Genomic DNA, 16,173 nt, shown 5'->3' with positions numbered 1-16,173 from the left:
ATTTACTCAGTCTTATTTTAGGGATAGAATTGGGATTTCCAATTTTTATGTCTTCAATGTCAGCTTTCATCTCAGAGAATTTTGCTGCATTGTTTTCTTCCCCGCACAGTAAAAGTGGGGAGCATGTTTCCAAACTATCTTTTGGATTTCTAGGAGAAAAAAATAGTGAGTAAATTGAGAAAAAGAAAAAAGTTTCCGGATCTCCACGATCCCATCTAATATACGCATAGAATATAGATGAGCAAAGTGAGTGGGTGAGTGAAATCGCTTGTAACAAAACCCCATTATTTACAGATGAGAAATTTATATTGTCAGCGTAATATCTTTGACACTAAGCAGAGCTGAACAGTCTATAAAAGCTGGGTGAGAGATGCAGAAATCCAGAGCTAAGGACGCAGAACCCTTTCTAAGGTCCAGAAGAGTCTTCACTCTTAGCCCACCTGCTATATTTGACTCTGCTGGCTCAGAAGGTAAGATTCCTACTGGATGACTATAAGCTGACTTCATTTCTTCCTGTACAATTATATATGCATAAAGTACAAAAAACTAGGTATCAACTTGTTAGGTTTTTATCTTAATATTATTTTCATTTATATACAGGTTCTCCCTGTGATATGGGAAGAGGGTAAAAAAAAATAAATCTGCTTTAATAGAATGAATGAAAGTAAAATCATTTAAGAGAATTTAAATCCTTATGTACAATAGGAAAGGAAACTAAAAATGTTAAGAGAAATGTAGTATATAAATTAGGCTCTTATAAAAATATATTTTAAATTGCAATAAGAACAATTTTCCTCTAAAAAAAGACTCAAAATGGGTCATTTTAATATACTCTGAGAATAAAATATATATTAAGGGGCAATAGAATCATGTGCATTAAAGAGGTTATTTTATTTAATCATTTTCATTACTTATAATTGAAACACTGATATTCAAAAAGAATAGATTCATTATCACTAAAAAATAATTTAGTTGTTTTATTTTGTCTTATTTTTTTCACAAAGTCTATCAAATAATACAATTTCTTAAAAAATGAAATCTTTGGTATTTTCTATAAAATATTTCTTGTGCTTATCATCTAAAATAGTTGTTATCTATTTTGGGGCCCTCTTTATAACTAAAGAAAATTTGTTGATGAAGATAATTTAATATTTATTGAGCACTCAAAGAAATCAATGATCAACTGGTTTTTATATCCTAAAAATAAATCTGACTAAAGTTGAAAAAATAAGGGGAGAAGGCATGTTTATTTGAAACCTCAAGTACAAAGACCCAAAGCAACAACTGTCCAGTGGAATAAATAATGGATTAGTTCCACTGGTTTGTAAGAACAAGTTAGGTGGTGTATGACCTATGAAATCAAGTTTGGAATCTGTCCTAACAAGCTACCTTCATAAATTGGTTTGAGGGTCAATTTTTCTAATTGTTTTATTACCATAGAGAGTAGAATTTTAACCATAATACCTTCTAATTAAGAAGTTTAGTTTTTACCAGCATAAAGAAATATTCCTAGTTGGTCTGCCAACAAAAAGGAGAGGAAAGCGCTTTTCATTTTTCCCTTGTTGAATAGAATTTTGATAATAATACAAAATAGGTATCCACCCTCTTTAGCAATGAGATAATAATCATTTAGGGTTCTTAAAGAGTTCACAATTCCATAGTAGTTTTTGTTCTAAAACCTACTCTTTTAAAAATAGGTTTTTCATAAACAAATTTCAACTTTTGATAAAATAATTTATTCTATGTTCAAGGGACTATTAAAATCCAAAAGGACTCTTCTGGTTCTTCTTTGTCATATTTCAGATAGGGATAATACCCCTTCTTTCTATGGCTACCTTACTGGAATAATGATAGGGTTAGACAATGTTGACTTTGAGGTTTTGGGTTAAAAATAATATTTTATCCCAAACTCAACTGTTATTTGTCTTTCTTAAGATATGTTCCAAACCACTGTGCAGTCATAAGCACTACTCCTCCTTTAGTTCAAGTTACTACAAGTATGATAACTGTAAACCACAGTTAACATCATGTGATGCATTTCCCTGTGCTATATAACTTTCAGCAGGTCTTCTAGGTGAATTACCAAAAAGCAAAATTAACTCTTAGGTTGTTAGGACAATGTAGATATATAGCTAAGAACATGCATATGCTGATAATTTCAACAACCAACTTGAAGAGAAAGATAGGAAACTATACCCATAATGCATATTTAAGTTTAATCTGCATTAGAGACATTTTTCATTATTTTCATGTCTAGAAATCAAAAAGAAGATGAATCTAACTGTGGTTTCTATAATTTGCTGATTTACCAATGATCACACTAACAATTTAACAATTGGCTTTCTTGAATCGTCCAAAGTAGTTCCAATCACACCTGTAAGATATCAATCCCCATGCTTTCCATGTAGATAATCCACCTGATCTTTCTCTGGAGTATGATGGGCTGTTCAAAGGAAAATAGCATCTTCTGCAAGAACTTCAATTTTTTCCCCGTATTTGAATGTATAAAGAACATAATTTATATCGGTTAAGATGTCTAAAAACCGCAGGATTGATGGTTTCCAAATCTTTATTTCAAACCAAATGTCTGTTACTAAAAATGTTCATTCGAATTATTAACAGATATGCATGATCAGACTTAAATATAAATTTACCCAGCTGATGTGATTACCTTTCATCAAAGAAAGCAAGAACACCATGATTGACTTGAAGAGTATCACAACATGAGAAGTTTCTGCACACAATGAACACTGAGTTGTAGTATTCTTGTGTGGAAATAAATAGGCAAACCCATTCTATTACGATACCAAACACCCTCCATTGCTGGGCTCTAGCTGCACTGCATTGCCATTGTCCTAAGGTTTTCACTCAATTCGAGGAGGCATCTGCTTGGGACACTGGCAAGTCACGTTCTGTATCAGAGAACCAGGTTTGGGCTGTGTCCAGCAATTAACAATATGGTTTGAACTCAGTACTGCAGGAATAATAGCTTGATGACTTTAAAGATTTCTGTAACAGGCACTAATTTTCTTTTTAACACAGATATCTTAGTTCCTTCGTTGAAGATTGTTCAAGTTGCCAGAAGCATTAGGTCTTCGTGCAAATTACTCTTGTCTTTAAAATGATATATTTTTTTTTAATTTAGAACAGGTCAAACAACCCTAAAATACCTCAAATCTGTTGGCCGCTTTACAATTACAAAGTCTAGACCAAGTTACACTATTTAAAATATAAATGAATAATACATCTGAACTGACAGCTGGTATGCCAAGTTTTAGCCTGAGGCTGCTTAAGATGGTTGAAATGCAGTATAATGTAAATCCTTGGAAATGAAGGCCTATTAATTGAAAGCCTGAGTGATCGTTAAGGGGAGCATTATGGATAGGGTGCCATTCAGGCTAACCATATGTAGAGTATCAGCTACATTAGATATTTAAAATGTTTTACTTGGATGTTTTAATTTCAAGTATGAAAATGACAATATTAATCAGTAACTCAAGCATCCTACTTTAACTAAAGAGCCAAATGACGGAGTATATCTTTTGTACTTCTGTACTTGCTTTTAAAACAACAATGACACTCTATAAAACATCTCTCCCCTCCTATTAGGAATAGAGGTCAATCAAGCCAGGTATAACAAAAATACAACTGCATCCTATGGCCAAATTTGGCTATTTTTTCCTACTAAGAACATTGATAACCAAACAAATTTAGCCCCAATTTATTCAATATGGTTGCCTTTTTCTTTCCCCATTCTCTTTTAACAGGCAATGAAAATGAAAAGCATTTACTTCGTGGCTGGATTGTTCATAATGCTGGTACAAGGCAGTTGGCAAAACTCCCTTCAAGACACAGAAGAAAAACCCAGGTATGAACATGTCAGACCCTCAACTAGCAGAACACCATGAGATATATATTTAGCTTCCCAATGTATATCATATATATTTGTGTGCAGAAGTCATAAGATATATGATACTTGTACAGTCCACGATTGAGAAATGGGTTTTCAGGCAATCTCCAGTAATACTCTTGACATTGTTGCTATCTGATAAAAGTGGCATGTATATCTTTGGAAAACAGATCAATACTAACATAATCAGGAGGGTCTAAAAAGTAGAGGAACATAGTACATGGCACATTTGTGTTCTAAAGACCATCACAAAATGAAGCAGTTGTAGAGTAGATCACTTTAACTTTGGGCAATCCACTTGGAATTCTCAGCATATCTAAATACCTACTATGTGCCAGACACTGGGCTAAGAATTGAGTATACAATGAAAAAAAAATGGTCCCTGCTCTGAAGGAGCTCAATCTAATGGGGGAGACAATGTATCAATAACTATGTATAAACAAGCTATCCATCTAATTCATTTATATATGTATCTATCCAACAGACTGAATTAGAGGTGATTAATCAACAGAAGGAAAGCACTAGCATTAAGGGACATTTGGAAAGGATTCTCAGAGGTGAATCTTTAGCTGAGACAAAAGAAACCAGGGAAAGCAAGAAACAGAGATGAGAAGGGAGAGTTTGAAACATTGAGGATAACCAGTGAAAATTCTCATTTGTGAGCTGGAGTGATTAGTAACAATGGCTCACACTTATATAGCACTACATTATTATGAAATAATTTTTATATATTATCACTGTAGCTCACTAGTCATCTCACCCCTCATCTCATAGATGAGGAGTCTGAGATGTAGAAAGATTGTGACCTTCTTGAGGCCAGAAGGTTAATAACTCGATGGGGTCAAAATACTAACCCAGGTCTTCATATTCAAAGTCCAGTAATAGAATCTGAAAGATGGAAAGGATTTTTAGCAGCCATCTAGATCCAAAAGGAATCCCTATAATAATGTACCCGATGAGGCCATTTAGATTCTAACTTTGGGGTCTCCAAGGGGAAGGGGTCCACCATCCATCTAGGCAGCCCATTCCTTTTAAAAACTCTAATTGCTAGAGAGGATTTATGTCATGGTGGAGAGTGTTGGTTTTGAAGTAAGGGAGATCTGGGTTTGAGTCCCACCTTTGACTTTTTGACGCTAGGCAAATACCTTTAACTTCTCATTGCTTTAAGTGACTCTCAAAAGAAAAAACCAGTTAAATTGCCGCAATTGGAGGATCTTCATTGGTAGAGGGAGTTTTCTTACCAAGGAATTCCCTTTACCAATAAAATTAAAACCTATCTTTGTGTAGTGTCTAGTGCTCACTTCACCACCCGCTAGGCTAATTTAAAATATCAGGCTGTCAACATTTTTCCAAGTGATCTCCCTTCATTATTAGCTAGTATATCCTCAGCTGATGAAACTATTTTTCAATATCAGCATAAGCAAACAGAATTAGTTGCGAAGGTCAATCTGCTATTTTTTTAATAAATCTTTCTTGGACTTTGTGCTACTTTGTATTATACCACTATTCCTTTCCATTAGGATAAATGATAATGAATTGGTTGACAAGTTAAAAAATAATTTTATTCTGCTTACAGGGAAAAATCAACACAGGTAGGGAATCAGAAGCAGGTGATCATATAGGAAGAAACCTATTTGCCAGTTATTGAGAAGGTACTATGTAGCTAGTGCATTTTAGAGGTAGGATTCAAACGGAAGTTTCCCTGGCTCCAGCAATAGCACTCTTTGGACTATACACCCCACTGGCTCTGAATAGAGCAACTTGATTCTGTATACTCCATTATTTAACTTTCTGAAGGGATACAGTTCCAAATGAAGCTCATTTACTAAATAATTCCAGAGCTTATAGCCCTGAATCTGGAGTCAGAGGAAAACAGAGGTCCTAGGAACCACAGCCCCTAAAAAGTGATATAATTGATTAGATAGAATCAACTCTCTCTGGGTCTCAGCTTTAATGGTTTATGACCTCTAAAGGCCTTTTTCCACCTCTAAATCTGTGACCATAGAATACTGCACTCATTTTGGGGAGGGACTAGATGGGAAACAGGAAAAAAGAAGCTACTATGGTGTACCGAATCCTTAGTACAGATTTGTAGGACACTAAAAACTTTGTTTTATAGACCATACACAGATTCCCAGACAGAACCATTGGATGATAATCTGATGAATGAGGACAAGCGTCATTCACAGGGCACATTCACTAGTGACTACAGCAAGTATCTGGACTCCAGGCGAGCTCAAGATTTCGTGCAGTGGTTGATGAGCACCAAACGGAACGGGTAAGAATTCTAAACAGTGTCTGAAATGTGTGGGCAAAGAACTCCTCCCTCTTCTGACTCCCGTACAAATATATTTTGAATCCCATCCTTTTTCACTAGGTCATCAAACAGTATCAAGTGCCCACATGCTCAGGGCCCCATGCCAGCATTGTGCCAAAATGCCACTTTCCAGTAACGTGCTGTCTTTGTGTTCCATCCCTGAGCCCTCCCGGGAAGGACCGGCTCTTCAATTGTTTTGTCCTCTGAGGCGGATGGGTTTTTCACCCATTTTCACCTTCCTGCCCACTGCCCACAGCTATTTCGAAGCTGGCCTGTTCAAGGTGCAACAGCAAAGCCAATTTAGCTACATGGAGAATAAATCCATATAACTTGAGTGAGCTTCTTTAGTAATAGCCTCCTCAAGTGAATTTCTTCAAGTGCCATAAACAGACTTGGTTCAATAGAACAAACAGTTCTTAAGTGCCTATTAAGATGTTGTTCCTTCCCTGTAGGGTCTTGCTTTCTGAGGGAGACCACACAGATCACAGCTCTGCATTTAAAATGGCATGCCAGCTGCACGGTACACAGAACTGAGCAAAAATACAAGTTGATAGTAAAGCATAAATTTCAATGTTTAGTATTCTTAGTATTGTGATATGTGTTAATTGCTTATGGGAACTGCAGGCAGGAGAATAAAGGCAAATCATCAGTTAAAGTTGAATGGAGACTGGAATTGTGCAGAATCTTTAAGGAGAAGAAAGGCATTTAGAAGGTAAAATAGAGAGGGGATGTTATGTATTAGAAACATCTAAATTCAGACATGATTCTGATTGCCCTGTCAAGGGTAGAAGGTCCTTCACTCAATGAAGCATGGAAAAACAATAGAGTTTTAGAACTGAAATCAAGCATTAGTCAATCAACAAGCATTTACTGAACACCTAGTATGTGCAAAACACTATGGTTAGCCTTTAAAGCAGTTGCAAGGAAAACACGTTGTAACCCTTAAAGTGCTATATAAACCTGGGACCAGAATGGTAAAGATACTGCATAATCCTAGTCTCCAAAGCCCTTGTAGTCTAATTGGGAAAGAAAACCATAAGCATGTGGCAAGTTTAAAAAATATATATAAGAGGGGGCAGTGAACTGAGAGCCAGAAATAGAGATGGGAGGTCCTAGGTTCAAATCTAGCTTCATACACTTCCTAGCTCTGTGACTGTGGGCAAGTCACTGAACTCCCATTGCTCAGCCTTTACTGCTTTTCTGCCTTGGAACTAATACACAGTATTGATTCTAAGATGGAAGGTAAGGGTTTAAAAAACACAAGAGATAAAATAACAGTTTACAATAATGATTAGGAAAATAAATAGTTAATTGCCAAATGAAAGATCAGAGATGAGAAAGCTCATAGTGGGCTAAAATAGGCTGAAAAATCTTCAAGGGTGATTTTTGTTGCATCTCATACAATGGTTAGGGCTGAATAAATAGAAAAGAATGGCAGATCATTCCAGGTCGGGGAACAATGTGAGCAAAACCAGAGAGAGGATGTATCCAGATTCCCTATTTTAATACTCATCTTCTATTCAAGGGAAAGGAAAAAACAGAAATTATGCTTTAACCAGGAAGGACAGGGAAACTGTTCTCACCCCTTCTCAAGTGATGAATAACATTAATCTCACTATTTAATAGTCTTTGTTCTGCTGGAGGTTCCTTCTTCCACCTAATCTCACTTGTTGCAGAGTAAACCAGGTTTCCCAGTAAAGGCAGAGAACCTTAAGTAATAGAGAATTCTTCAGATGTTTGAAGATGGCATTACTTTGATTCTCCTCATAACAAAAGTAATAGACCATAATTCCTTTGAACTTTTCCCAGAAGCTCTATATTCTAGCCATTTAATGATCTTCATTGCTTTACTTGGCTTAACATTTCTCAACAACTTAGATGAAGGCATGTATGGCCTACTTCTCAAATTGCTAGATAGCCAGTACACTGAAGGACAAAATTAAACCAAAACAACCTTTACAGCTAAGTAGATCTTAATCTGGGCTCCATAAATTTATTTGCTGTTTTTAGAAAACATTTTGATAACTATTTCAATATAATCAGGTTTTTTTTGTAATCTTTGTATTTTATTTCACGTATTTAAAAACAATATTCTGAGACAAAATTCCTAGGCTTGAGAATGCCAAAAGGGAGTGCATGACAGAGTAAAGGTTAAGAATATCTGGGCTAAAACTTTGTGTTGGATCTAACAAGATGAAACTCGGCAAAGGCAAATATATTTTTACAACAGCCTTCAAAAAATCAGCTTCCCAAGTATAGAATGGGGGAGATATAGTTGGGCTAGAGTTTGCGAAAAATAAGGATCATAGGACCCCTGGCTTACTATGAACCAGCAGATTGATGTGGAAGCCTTAAAAAGGTAACTATAATCAAGAACTGAATCATGAGAGACATGGCTTCAAGGAATACAAGTGAGAATCCCACTAAACTGATCCTTAACAAATCACATCTGAAATGTTCTGGGCACCAAAATTTAGAGGAGAATGTTGAAGAACCTTATGTCCAGATCAGTGAAGGAACTCCACATTTTTTTGTCTGGAGAAGAAAAGGCTCAGATCATTTTAACTAGTTGGGATTCCTTCCATCTACAATGAATAGAAGATATCAGAATGGGCAGATTAAAGAAAAAAGGAGAGGCTGTGTTCTGGTACCATTAAATCCAAGACATTCCACAGTTATAAGTGATACAGTGGCCATTAGAAGGGATGATACAGATAAGTAGACAAAACCATGAAAGGTAATCAATATCCCAATCTTTCTGGCATCTTAGAGGAATGTCCTCAGAAAGAAGAGCTGATAAATCCAGAGAGCATTCATAAGGGACCAGTGCTGATTTGGACCACTTGATGTCCCTGTTGAGCCATAGAAATTAGAGGAAAGACCATCTTTGGGCTATATCTGTGTTACCAACAAAACTCAGGGTGGAAAATGAAAGTCTCTATCATCTGGATATATCATATCCACAGCATGGAATGTCAAACATTCAGTTATTTGGAAACTATTTGGAAACATCCAAACTGATTTCCTTCACTATCATTTGGGCTGCTTGGACACAACCTCTGACAGTTTATAATGAATTCAACTCTTTCAGTGCCTCAGCTTTAAGCTTTTGTGTTGAATCATCAGAATCAATTCATTAAAATGCTCTGGATGGATGGATGGATGAGAGGGACCCCAAAGGTCTGTCATATATTTGAGTTTTAGAAGTAAACTAACAATCATGGTTGAAATTTAATTGTAAGGCATAGTAAATATTATTAATGCTATTTTTTGGTGCAACCAGAAGGACTTAGAAATCATTTTTTAATATCTTTTTTGAAGAAAATCCATAAAGCAGATTTCTACAAAGCAGTGATTACAATTTCAAGATCTAGAAAAAAGCCTTCTGCCTTTCTCCCATTCTTTTATTTTGCATTGAGGCTATATCTATATATTATCAAATACGTGGGCAAATAACTAAAGATAAGCACAATAACCTCAAACCAGAAACTTTGGAATATGTGACTATTTAACTAGAAAACTTCTAACTAACTAGACTTCATTTGGCTTTCCAGCATTCTAGAGGCATGGCATTGTATAACCTCAAAGTTCTGGAGAAGTTCTTGTAAAATATTTTCAGTGTGGCAAGGTCAATAAAGAATTAGCTTTGGAGCTCAAGGCTAAGTTTTCAATACTACCTTGGACTCTTGCCAGCTGGGTGAGCTTGGGCAAGTCATAGCCTTTAAATACTCTCAATCTCAATTTCTTTTCTGTAAAATAGAGCAAGTGATTTTCTCATGAAGCTGTGAGGATAAGACGTCATATAGGTAAAGAGCTTTGCAATGCTTGCAAATGTCTGCTATTATTATTAATAGAATGGCTATGTGAGATACAAAGTTAGTATATACTCACTAATTCAGTTGGGTATTTTAGGAAAAATATAGTAAAAGGGCTTAGAGGCATTATAGCATAGTACATATGGAGGGTAGACTTGTGGTTACGAAGACCCGAGGTCAAATCCTATCTCAGACAAGTAGGTCTGTGTTAACCAAGGCAAACAAATTAATCCAAATGATAATCTAAAAAAAAAAAATCCTAAATCCTATGATCTTAGGTCATAACAAAATTCGGATCCTATCATCCTAAACTACTAGATGGCAAAGAGAATGGACTTGGAGGTAAGAGGGCATGAGTTCAAATCCAAATCCTGTCTTAGACACTCGCCATGTGGCCCTGGACAAGTCATTTAAACACTCTTATCTATAAAATGAAGATATAGTTCCTACTTTATAAGATTGTACTGAAGATCAAATACATTAATATACTTTTGAACCTGAAAGTACCATATAAACAGTTGTGAACCATATTTTTGATTTTTCAAACCAGATCCTTTAGAGAGGGAATGTTTTGTAAAGAAACATTTTTATAGTTTATTTTTCACCTGCCACTGCCTCTTACCCCAAAGTCTACCTTATAGGATAAGAGTTAGAGTTTATATAGTATTTTTAGATTTTCATTCATTGAGAGGCAATCTGATATATCTAGAATCCTGTGCTTGGAGGTCCAAAGAATCTTTGCATGACTATTTACTATGCGTAACTTTAGACAATTTATTTCAGCTAATCTGAGACTAGTTTTTCTTATCTGTAAAATTAATTCAAATATTCGCACTATCTTCCTAACTAGGTCATTAGGAGAACACTCATTCCACAAACTGTAATTTAACCATGATATTGTTTCTCTCAGGAACAAAGTTGCCAAACGCCATGATGAATTTGAGAGACATGCCGAAGGAACCTTTACCAGTGATGTCAGCTCTTATTTGGAAGGTCAGGCTGCCAAGGAATTCATTGCTTGGTTAGTGAAAGGTCGAGGACGGAGAGCGTGAGTCCAAATTTTTATATGTAATGGGATGGGTTTTTTGGCTTCTCGTCTAAATGTCAGACCTAGAATTTTCCATATTTGAAATATCCATTTCTCTTATTCTTATCCATATTTCTTCTTTCTTATTCAGTAGATGGAGTTTTCCTTACTCAAAAGGAAGGGAATTTATAGAGCCACCAAGATAGGAGAAATTTTAAAAAGAACCGCAATGTTTTTTTGTTCTCTTTTTTAAAATAGTAACTTCCATAAATCCATTTCATAATAAAGCAAAAATGTTTGGTAATGGGAATTGTCATAGCCATGAAAAAGGCAAATTGAAAAGAAAGTAATATGAAGATACAGTAATTTATTTTGACGTGCACACATTGCCAAGCATGTCTATCATCATTGGGAGAAAAAAGTGGGACCCATAAGTAAAGCAGGCTGTGACTTGTCAATAGAGGAGATCATGTAGGCTAATTTAATTCAACAAAATCAAAAATGTTTACCAAACAAGCACTGTGTATGGTACTAAACACTATGGTGAATATACAGTATAAAAATCAATCTCATACAAAGATTATATCCTTTAGTATTTTAATACCTCAATGAATATGTGATCTAATCAATGTGATTATTTCCTCCAATAATATAGACAGCAACTCACATGTCATCTCATCCTATGACACTCATCCTCAGGAGGAGCCCCCCCCCCAATATATTAGAGACTTTCCTTTAGGCCTCTTGACATTAGGTGGACACTGATGAAGGACATGGCCTATCCATTCTTTAGGCCTTTTTCCCCATCTGCTTTTGATTACCCAACTTCTTTTCCAGTGATACATCTCTCTGTGGTCTTTACACTAATCTGGCATCCTTTATGCTATCTCTCATATTCTGAGGAATTCCCATTGGAAGAACTATCAAAGTGGTGCTTGCTCTTTCCAAAAAAACAGCTTAATTCCACTCATTTCCAGGTGGACTTAAAGAGAGCATCACGATTTTCAAGCTAAATTATGGCATATTATCCTTGGAACTGATATTTAAAGAAGTAAGAAAACAGAAATATAAAGAAGTCCCCGAGTCAGTTGGATACACTCAAATAAAAACCATGGCCACTGATTCAAAGATAAAAATCCCTGTGAGCCACATATTGATTTAGTTTTAAAATGTAAATTATCTGTATTTTATTGTGCTTTTCTTTATTTATTTCCCTATTACTTTTCCATCTGGTTTTAGCCTTGTTTGCAGCAACATATTTAGCACCCTCTGGTATACTTTACCTGGCAGACTTTGCAGTCATTTCTGTCCTATCCATTGGTAAAGATTTTCCAGAAGATTTCTATAACTATTTCCAGAGGTATAAGGACATGAAGCTTGTGCTAAAAAGTCAAAACACTAAGGACAAAGCTTCTTCTTTTCTCCTTTGTTCCTTCTTTAAAGTTTTCCAGAAGAAGTCACTATAGTAGAAGAGCTTGGCAGAAGACATGCTGATGGTTCTTTCTCTGATGAGATGAATACAGTTCTGGATACTCTTGCTACCCGAGATTTCATCAATTGGCTGCTTCAGAACAAAGTTACTGACAGGTGATTACATTTCAGTCAGTCCTGACCAACAAATTTGATCATAAATGCTCAATCATTACTTTGCTCCTGCTGGTGTTCTACACTGGAAGAAGATAGTTTGAGGTTTTGTAAACCATTTCTAACTTTATATAGTCAATAAATATTTTACATTTTTATTCTATAGCTTTACTTTAAAGAATCCAAAGATTTGAACATTTAAGCATTACTAATTACTCAGCTTTTTATTATTCCATCTCATATTGATCTGGAAATGGATTCAATTTAATTCCATCAACATTTTATTAAGCTATTTATTCAAGACATTGTTTTAAGTGCTGTAGCTAATATTGCTCATTTACAGCGTAACCTAAAAATCTTAGTGAAGTTGGATTAAAATTATCTATGTATCTAGATAATTTCATATTCTATTATGATATATTTATTATATCTTCAATACATACATTATAGAACTTTAAAGTTTATGGAGCACTCTGTATATAATTCTTCATTTGACAAAAGCAATAAGCTGAAGAGCAGGTGACCATCTGCATTAATATGAGGAATGTCTTCATTGTAATTACCTATAGTAATGAAACACAGATCCAGCAGATCAAAAAGAAATTCCATGTCTCACAGCAACATAAGATGTAGGTTTCACAAAATTCTAATCAACATTTTACTGATAAGGAAGATAACTTTCAAAAAGATTAACAATGGAGCAACTAGGTGGTTCAGTGGATAGAGAATCATGGCTGGAGATGGGTGGTCCTGGGTACAAATTTGAACTCAAACACTTCCTAGCTGTGTGAGCTTGGTCCAAGTCACTTAACCTCAATTTCTTATCACTTATGCTCTTTTGCCTTGGAAGTGGCACTTCTGCTAAGGCAGAAGGTAAGGATTTTAAAAAACAAAACAAAACAAACAAATAAACAAAAACTGAAAGAAAGATTAAGCTACTGGTCCATGTTCACAAAACTACTAAATGCACCTGGTGCCAGGAGCAAAATTCTTCAGTATTTTCTAACTCCAGATCCAACACTTTATTCACTAAAGAAAAAAGTCAAGCTTATTTAAATTATTTATCTATGGCATATAGATTGCCCAACAGAAAAATATTTGATCTGGATTATTTTATTCATGTGGATTCTCATGTGGAATGTAATCCATGAATGCAGATTAGGATGACACAATTTCATAAAATCAGTGTAAAGTTGAAATTGGGATGGAAGGTGAAAGCCTAGTAGTCCAAGTTATCTAGACAATCTCCTGATTTTACAGATGAGGAAACTGAGGTCCAAAGAGGGGAAGTAACTCCCCCAGTGTAACATTATATTAGTAACTGGCAAAATCAAGATTAGAACCCAAGTTTTCTAGTTCTGTATCCATATAATAGCTTTACTCTGTACCACAGATATGAAGTCAAAGGGAGTAGTTTGGGTCAAAGGAGTAAAACTGTCAATGTTCACATAGTATATGGAGGAAGAAGAATTTGAAGCCAGAGCATCCTGACTCTAAGGCATTTCTGATATTATATTAAGATTTATTTAATAGTCATCTAAACTATAGTAAAATTAAAATAAGGTTTATATTTTAATTTTTAAAACCTTGTTATTTAAAGGTGGCATGTGAATTATATAAGAAATTGCGTTTTTTCTTCTAAGTTTGCTTGGAAAATTTTTTAGGTAAAGTTTGTAGAAAATCTTGAAGATAAATCTTCATTGAAAGCAAGTATTTTCAGGTTTTAGAAGTGTGTGAGATTTGCAAAATTAAGAGATTTCTAAAAGTATATTCCACTAAATTTATGAAAAGGTGCTCCAAAATTGGATGTTTAAATTCTCTGGGTATTATAGCTATCCTTAATAATTGGGTTTTTTTTTTTGTTTGTTTCTCTAGGAAATAAGTGTATAATTACTCAAGATCATCTCCACCACATCACCTGCTGGCCTCTTGGGATGTTTAAAAATTTCTGTTCTGTAAACTAACAGAGTATATCCTAAAGCCATATTGCTTTGCATGCCAAGAAATGAATTTCATTCCAGTGTTGTGTAGCCAAAGGATTGTTTTTTTGGAATAAACTATTGTCAAAGGACTCTTTAAATAACAGCTCTAAAATACAAAAGTGCCAGATCCTCATATTTTCCACTTATTTTGGGCAAAAGAATATCCCAACCTGTTTACATTTAGTGATGGAAATAGTTTTTCTATAAAATCAGCTTGTACATATAAGTAATTCCAATCAAAAAATGCCTGCATTAGTAATCAGAGACGAAGAAAGGAACTGGTAACCACAATAGGAAATATGAAAATAGGAATTTCCACTTGAAACCTTTGTCATAAAAATGCTCAGCTTTCAAAGATAACAAACAGCAGCAGCCTTAAATAAAAATTTTCAAGCTTCTTTACTATGGTCGATTTCTCTATACACACATAAATTAGCCCCTAATTCCTTCTACCTTTTTCCATTGGTTCCATGTACCTAGTAATACCCTTGACACTATGTCAATGCCAAAGTAAGGCAAGTTATCACCTCACGATGTCACTGGTCTTTTGTGAAAATGAAGGACAAATAACTACCATTAAAAACAAATAGTATTAGAATATGGATAAATTTCTATTGAAGGTATTTGCTAAGTATTTGTTCCTTCCCAGAATTTTATTTTAGAATACAAGAAAAGAATAATAATAATAATCATAACTGCTTTTTATAGAACACCTTAAGGTTTTGTAAAGTTCTTTCATGCATTATCTTCCTTGATGTCCACAACAACCCTTTGAGATAGGTACTACAGGTATATTTCACTCCAGTTTTCAAAGAATTTAAAGACACACAGCTACCAAGAGTTAGTTCAGTGCCTTTTCACTAAAACACATTTCCTTTCAAAATTAAAATAATGACTAAAAAATTAGAGAGCATTGAAACTCAACTAAAACACCAAAGGGGGAGAAAAAAAAACCAGCAAAAGCATCTCTTAAGGTCTTTCCCATAATAACTTACAATATCCCAGGACCATCAGTTGCTTTTAAAGGTAGTTGATTAGCTGACATCATTATGGTTTTTCCACTCAGAATACAGGCTTCGGGCCAGTCTCTTCAGCTACTTCAGAACAGTCCCCTAAGGGGGCAGCTAGGTGGCTTGAGAGCCAGCCCTAGAGGGGAGGTCCCAAGTTCAAATCTGTGCTCAGATACTTCCTAGCTGTGTGACCCTGGACAAGTCACTTGACTCCATTGCCCAACCCTTACACTCTTGTGCCTTGGAACCAATACACAGTATTAATTCTAAGATGGAAGGTAAGGGCTTTTTTTAAAGGCAGTTTCCTATAGCAAAAGTTCTGCTGAGGTCTCTAGGTGAATCTACGGAAATCTTTTAGAAATTAATTGTTAGGATTCTCCAGGTTAATAAGAATGACTAATTTTTATAGTGTGCTAAGTACTTTACAATTATTATCTTCATTTGATCCTCACAACAATCCTGGGATGGAGATGCTATTATTACCCCCATTTTATAGGTGAAGAAATTGAGGCAAAGGTATATATAAGA

The 16,173-nt window shown here is 35.1% G+C and overlaps 1 protein-coding gene across 2 annotated transcripts; it reads left to right on the top strand.

The window, feature by feature from the left end:
* Positions 1-392: 392 nt before the first annotated feature.
* On the top strand, positions 393-15,204 carry GCG (glucagon). Of its 2 annotated transcripts, XM_001366779.4 has the most exons (6): positions 393-470; positions 3,768-3,868; positions 6,030-6,188; positions 10,953-11,090; positions 12,513-12,656; positions 14,529-15,204. In XM_001366779.4, the coding sequence occupies exons 2-6, from the start codon at positions 3,771-3,773 to the stop codon at positions 14,533-14,535; spliced, it is 546 nt and encodes a 181-aa protein (XP_001366816.2). In that variant the 5' UTR covers positions 393-470; positions 3,768-3,770; the 3' UTR covers positions 14,536-15,204. The 2 variants fall into 2 exon arrangements, with proteins under 2 accessions (XP_001366816.2, XP_007494331.1); XM_007494269.2 differs by lacking the exon at positions 14,529-15,204 and having other exon boundaries at positions 12,513-12,660.
* Positions 15,205-16,173: the final 969 nt, after the last annotated feature.

Source organism: Monodelphis domestica, chromosome 4 (genome assembly GCF_027887165.1).
Source record: "Monodelphis domestica isolate mMonDom1 chromosome 4, mMonDom1.pri, whole genome shotgun sequence".
Classification (NCBI taxonomy): Eukaryota; Metazoa; Chordata; class Mammalia; order Didelphimorphia; family Didelphidae; genus Monodelphis; species Monodelphis domestica.
This window is presented reverse-complemented; position numbering and strand designations above follow the sequence as displayed.

Excerpts from the sequence above, each read along its gene's own strand:
- GCG (XM_001366779.4), top strand. The coding sequence starts at position 3,771 with ATGAAAATGAAAAGCATTTACTTCGTGGCTGGATTGTTCATAATGCTG. Across the intron at positions 6,189-10,952 it reads ATGAGCACCAAACGGAACGG|GAACAAAGTTGCCAAACGCC; the intron begins GTAAGAATTCTA and ends TGTTTCTCTCAG. Across the intron at positions 11,091-12,512 it reads AAAGGTCGAGGACGGAGAGC|TTTTCCAGAAGAAGTCACTA; the intron begins GTGAGTCCAAAT and ends CCTTCTTTAAAG.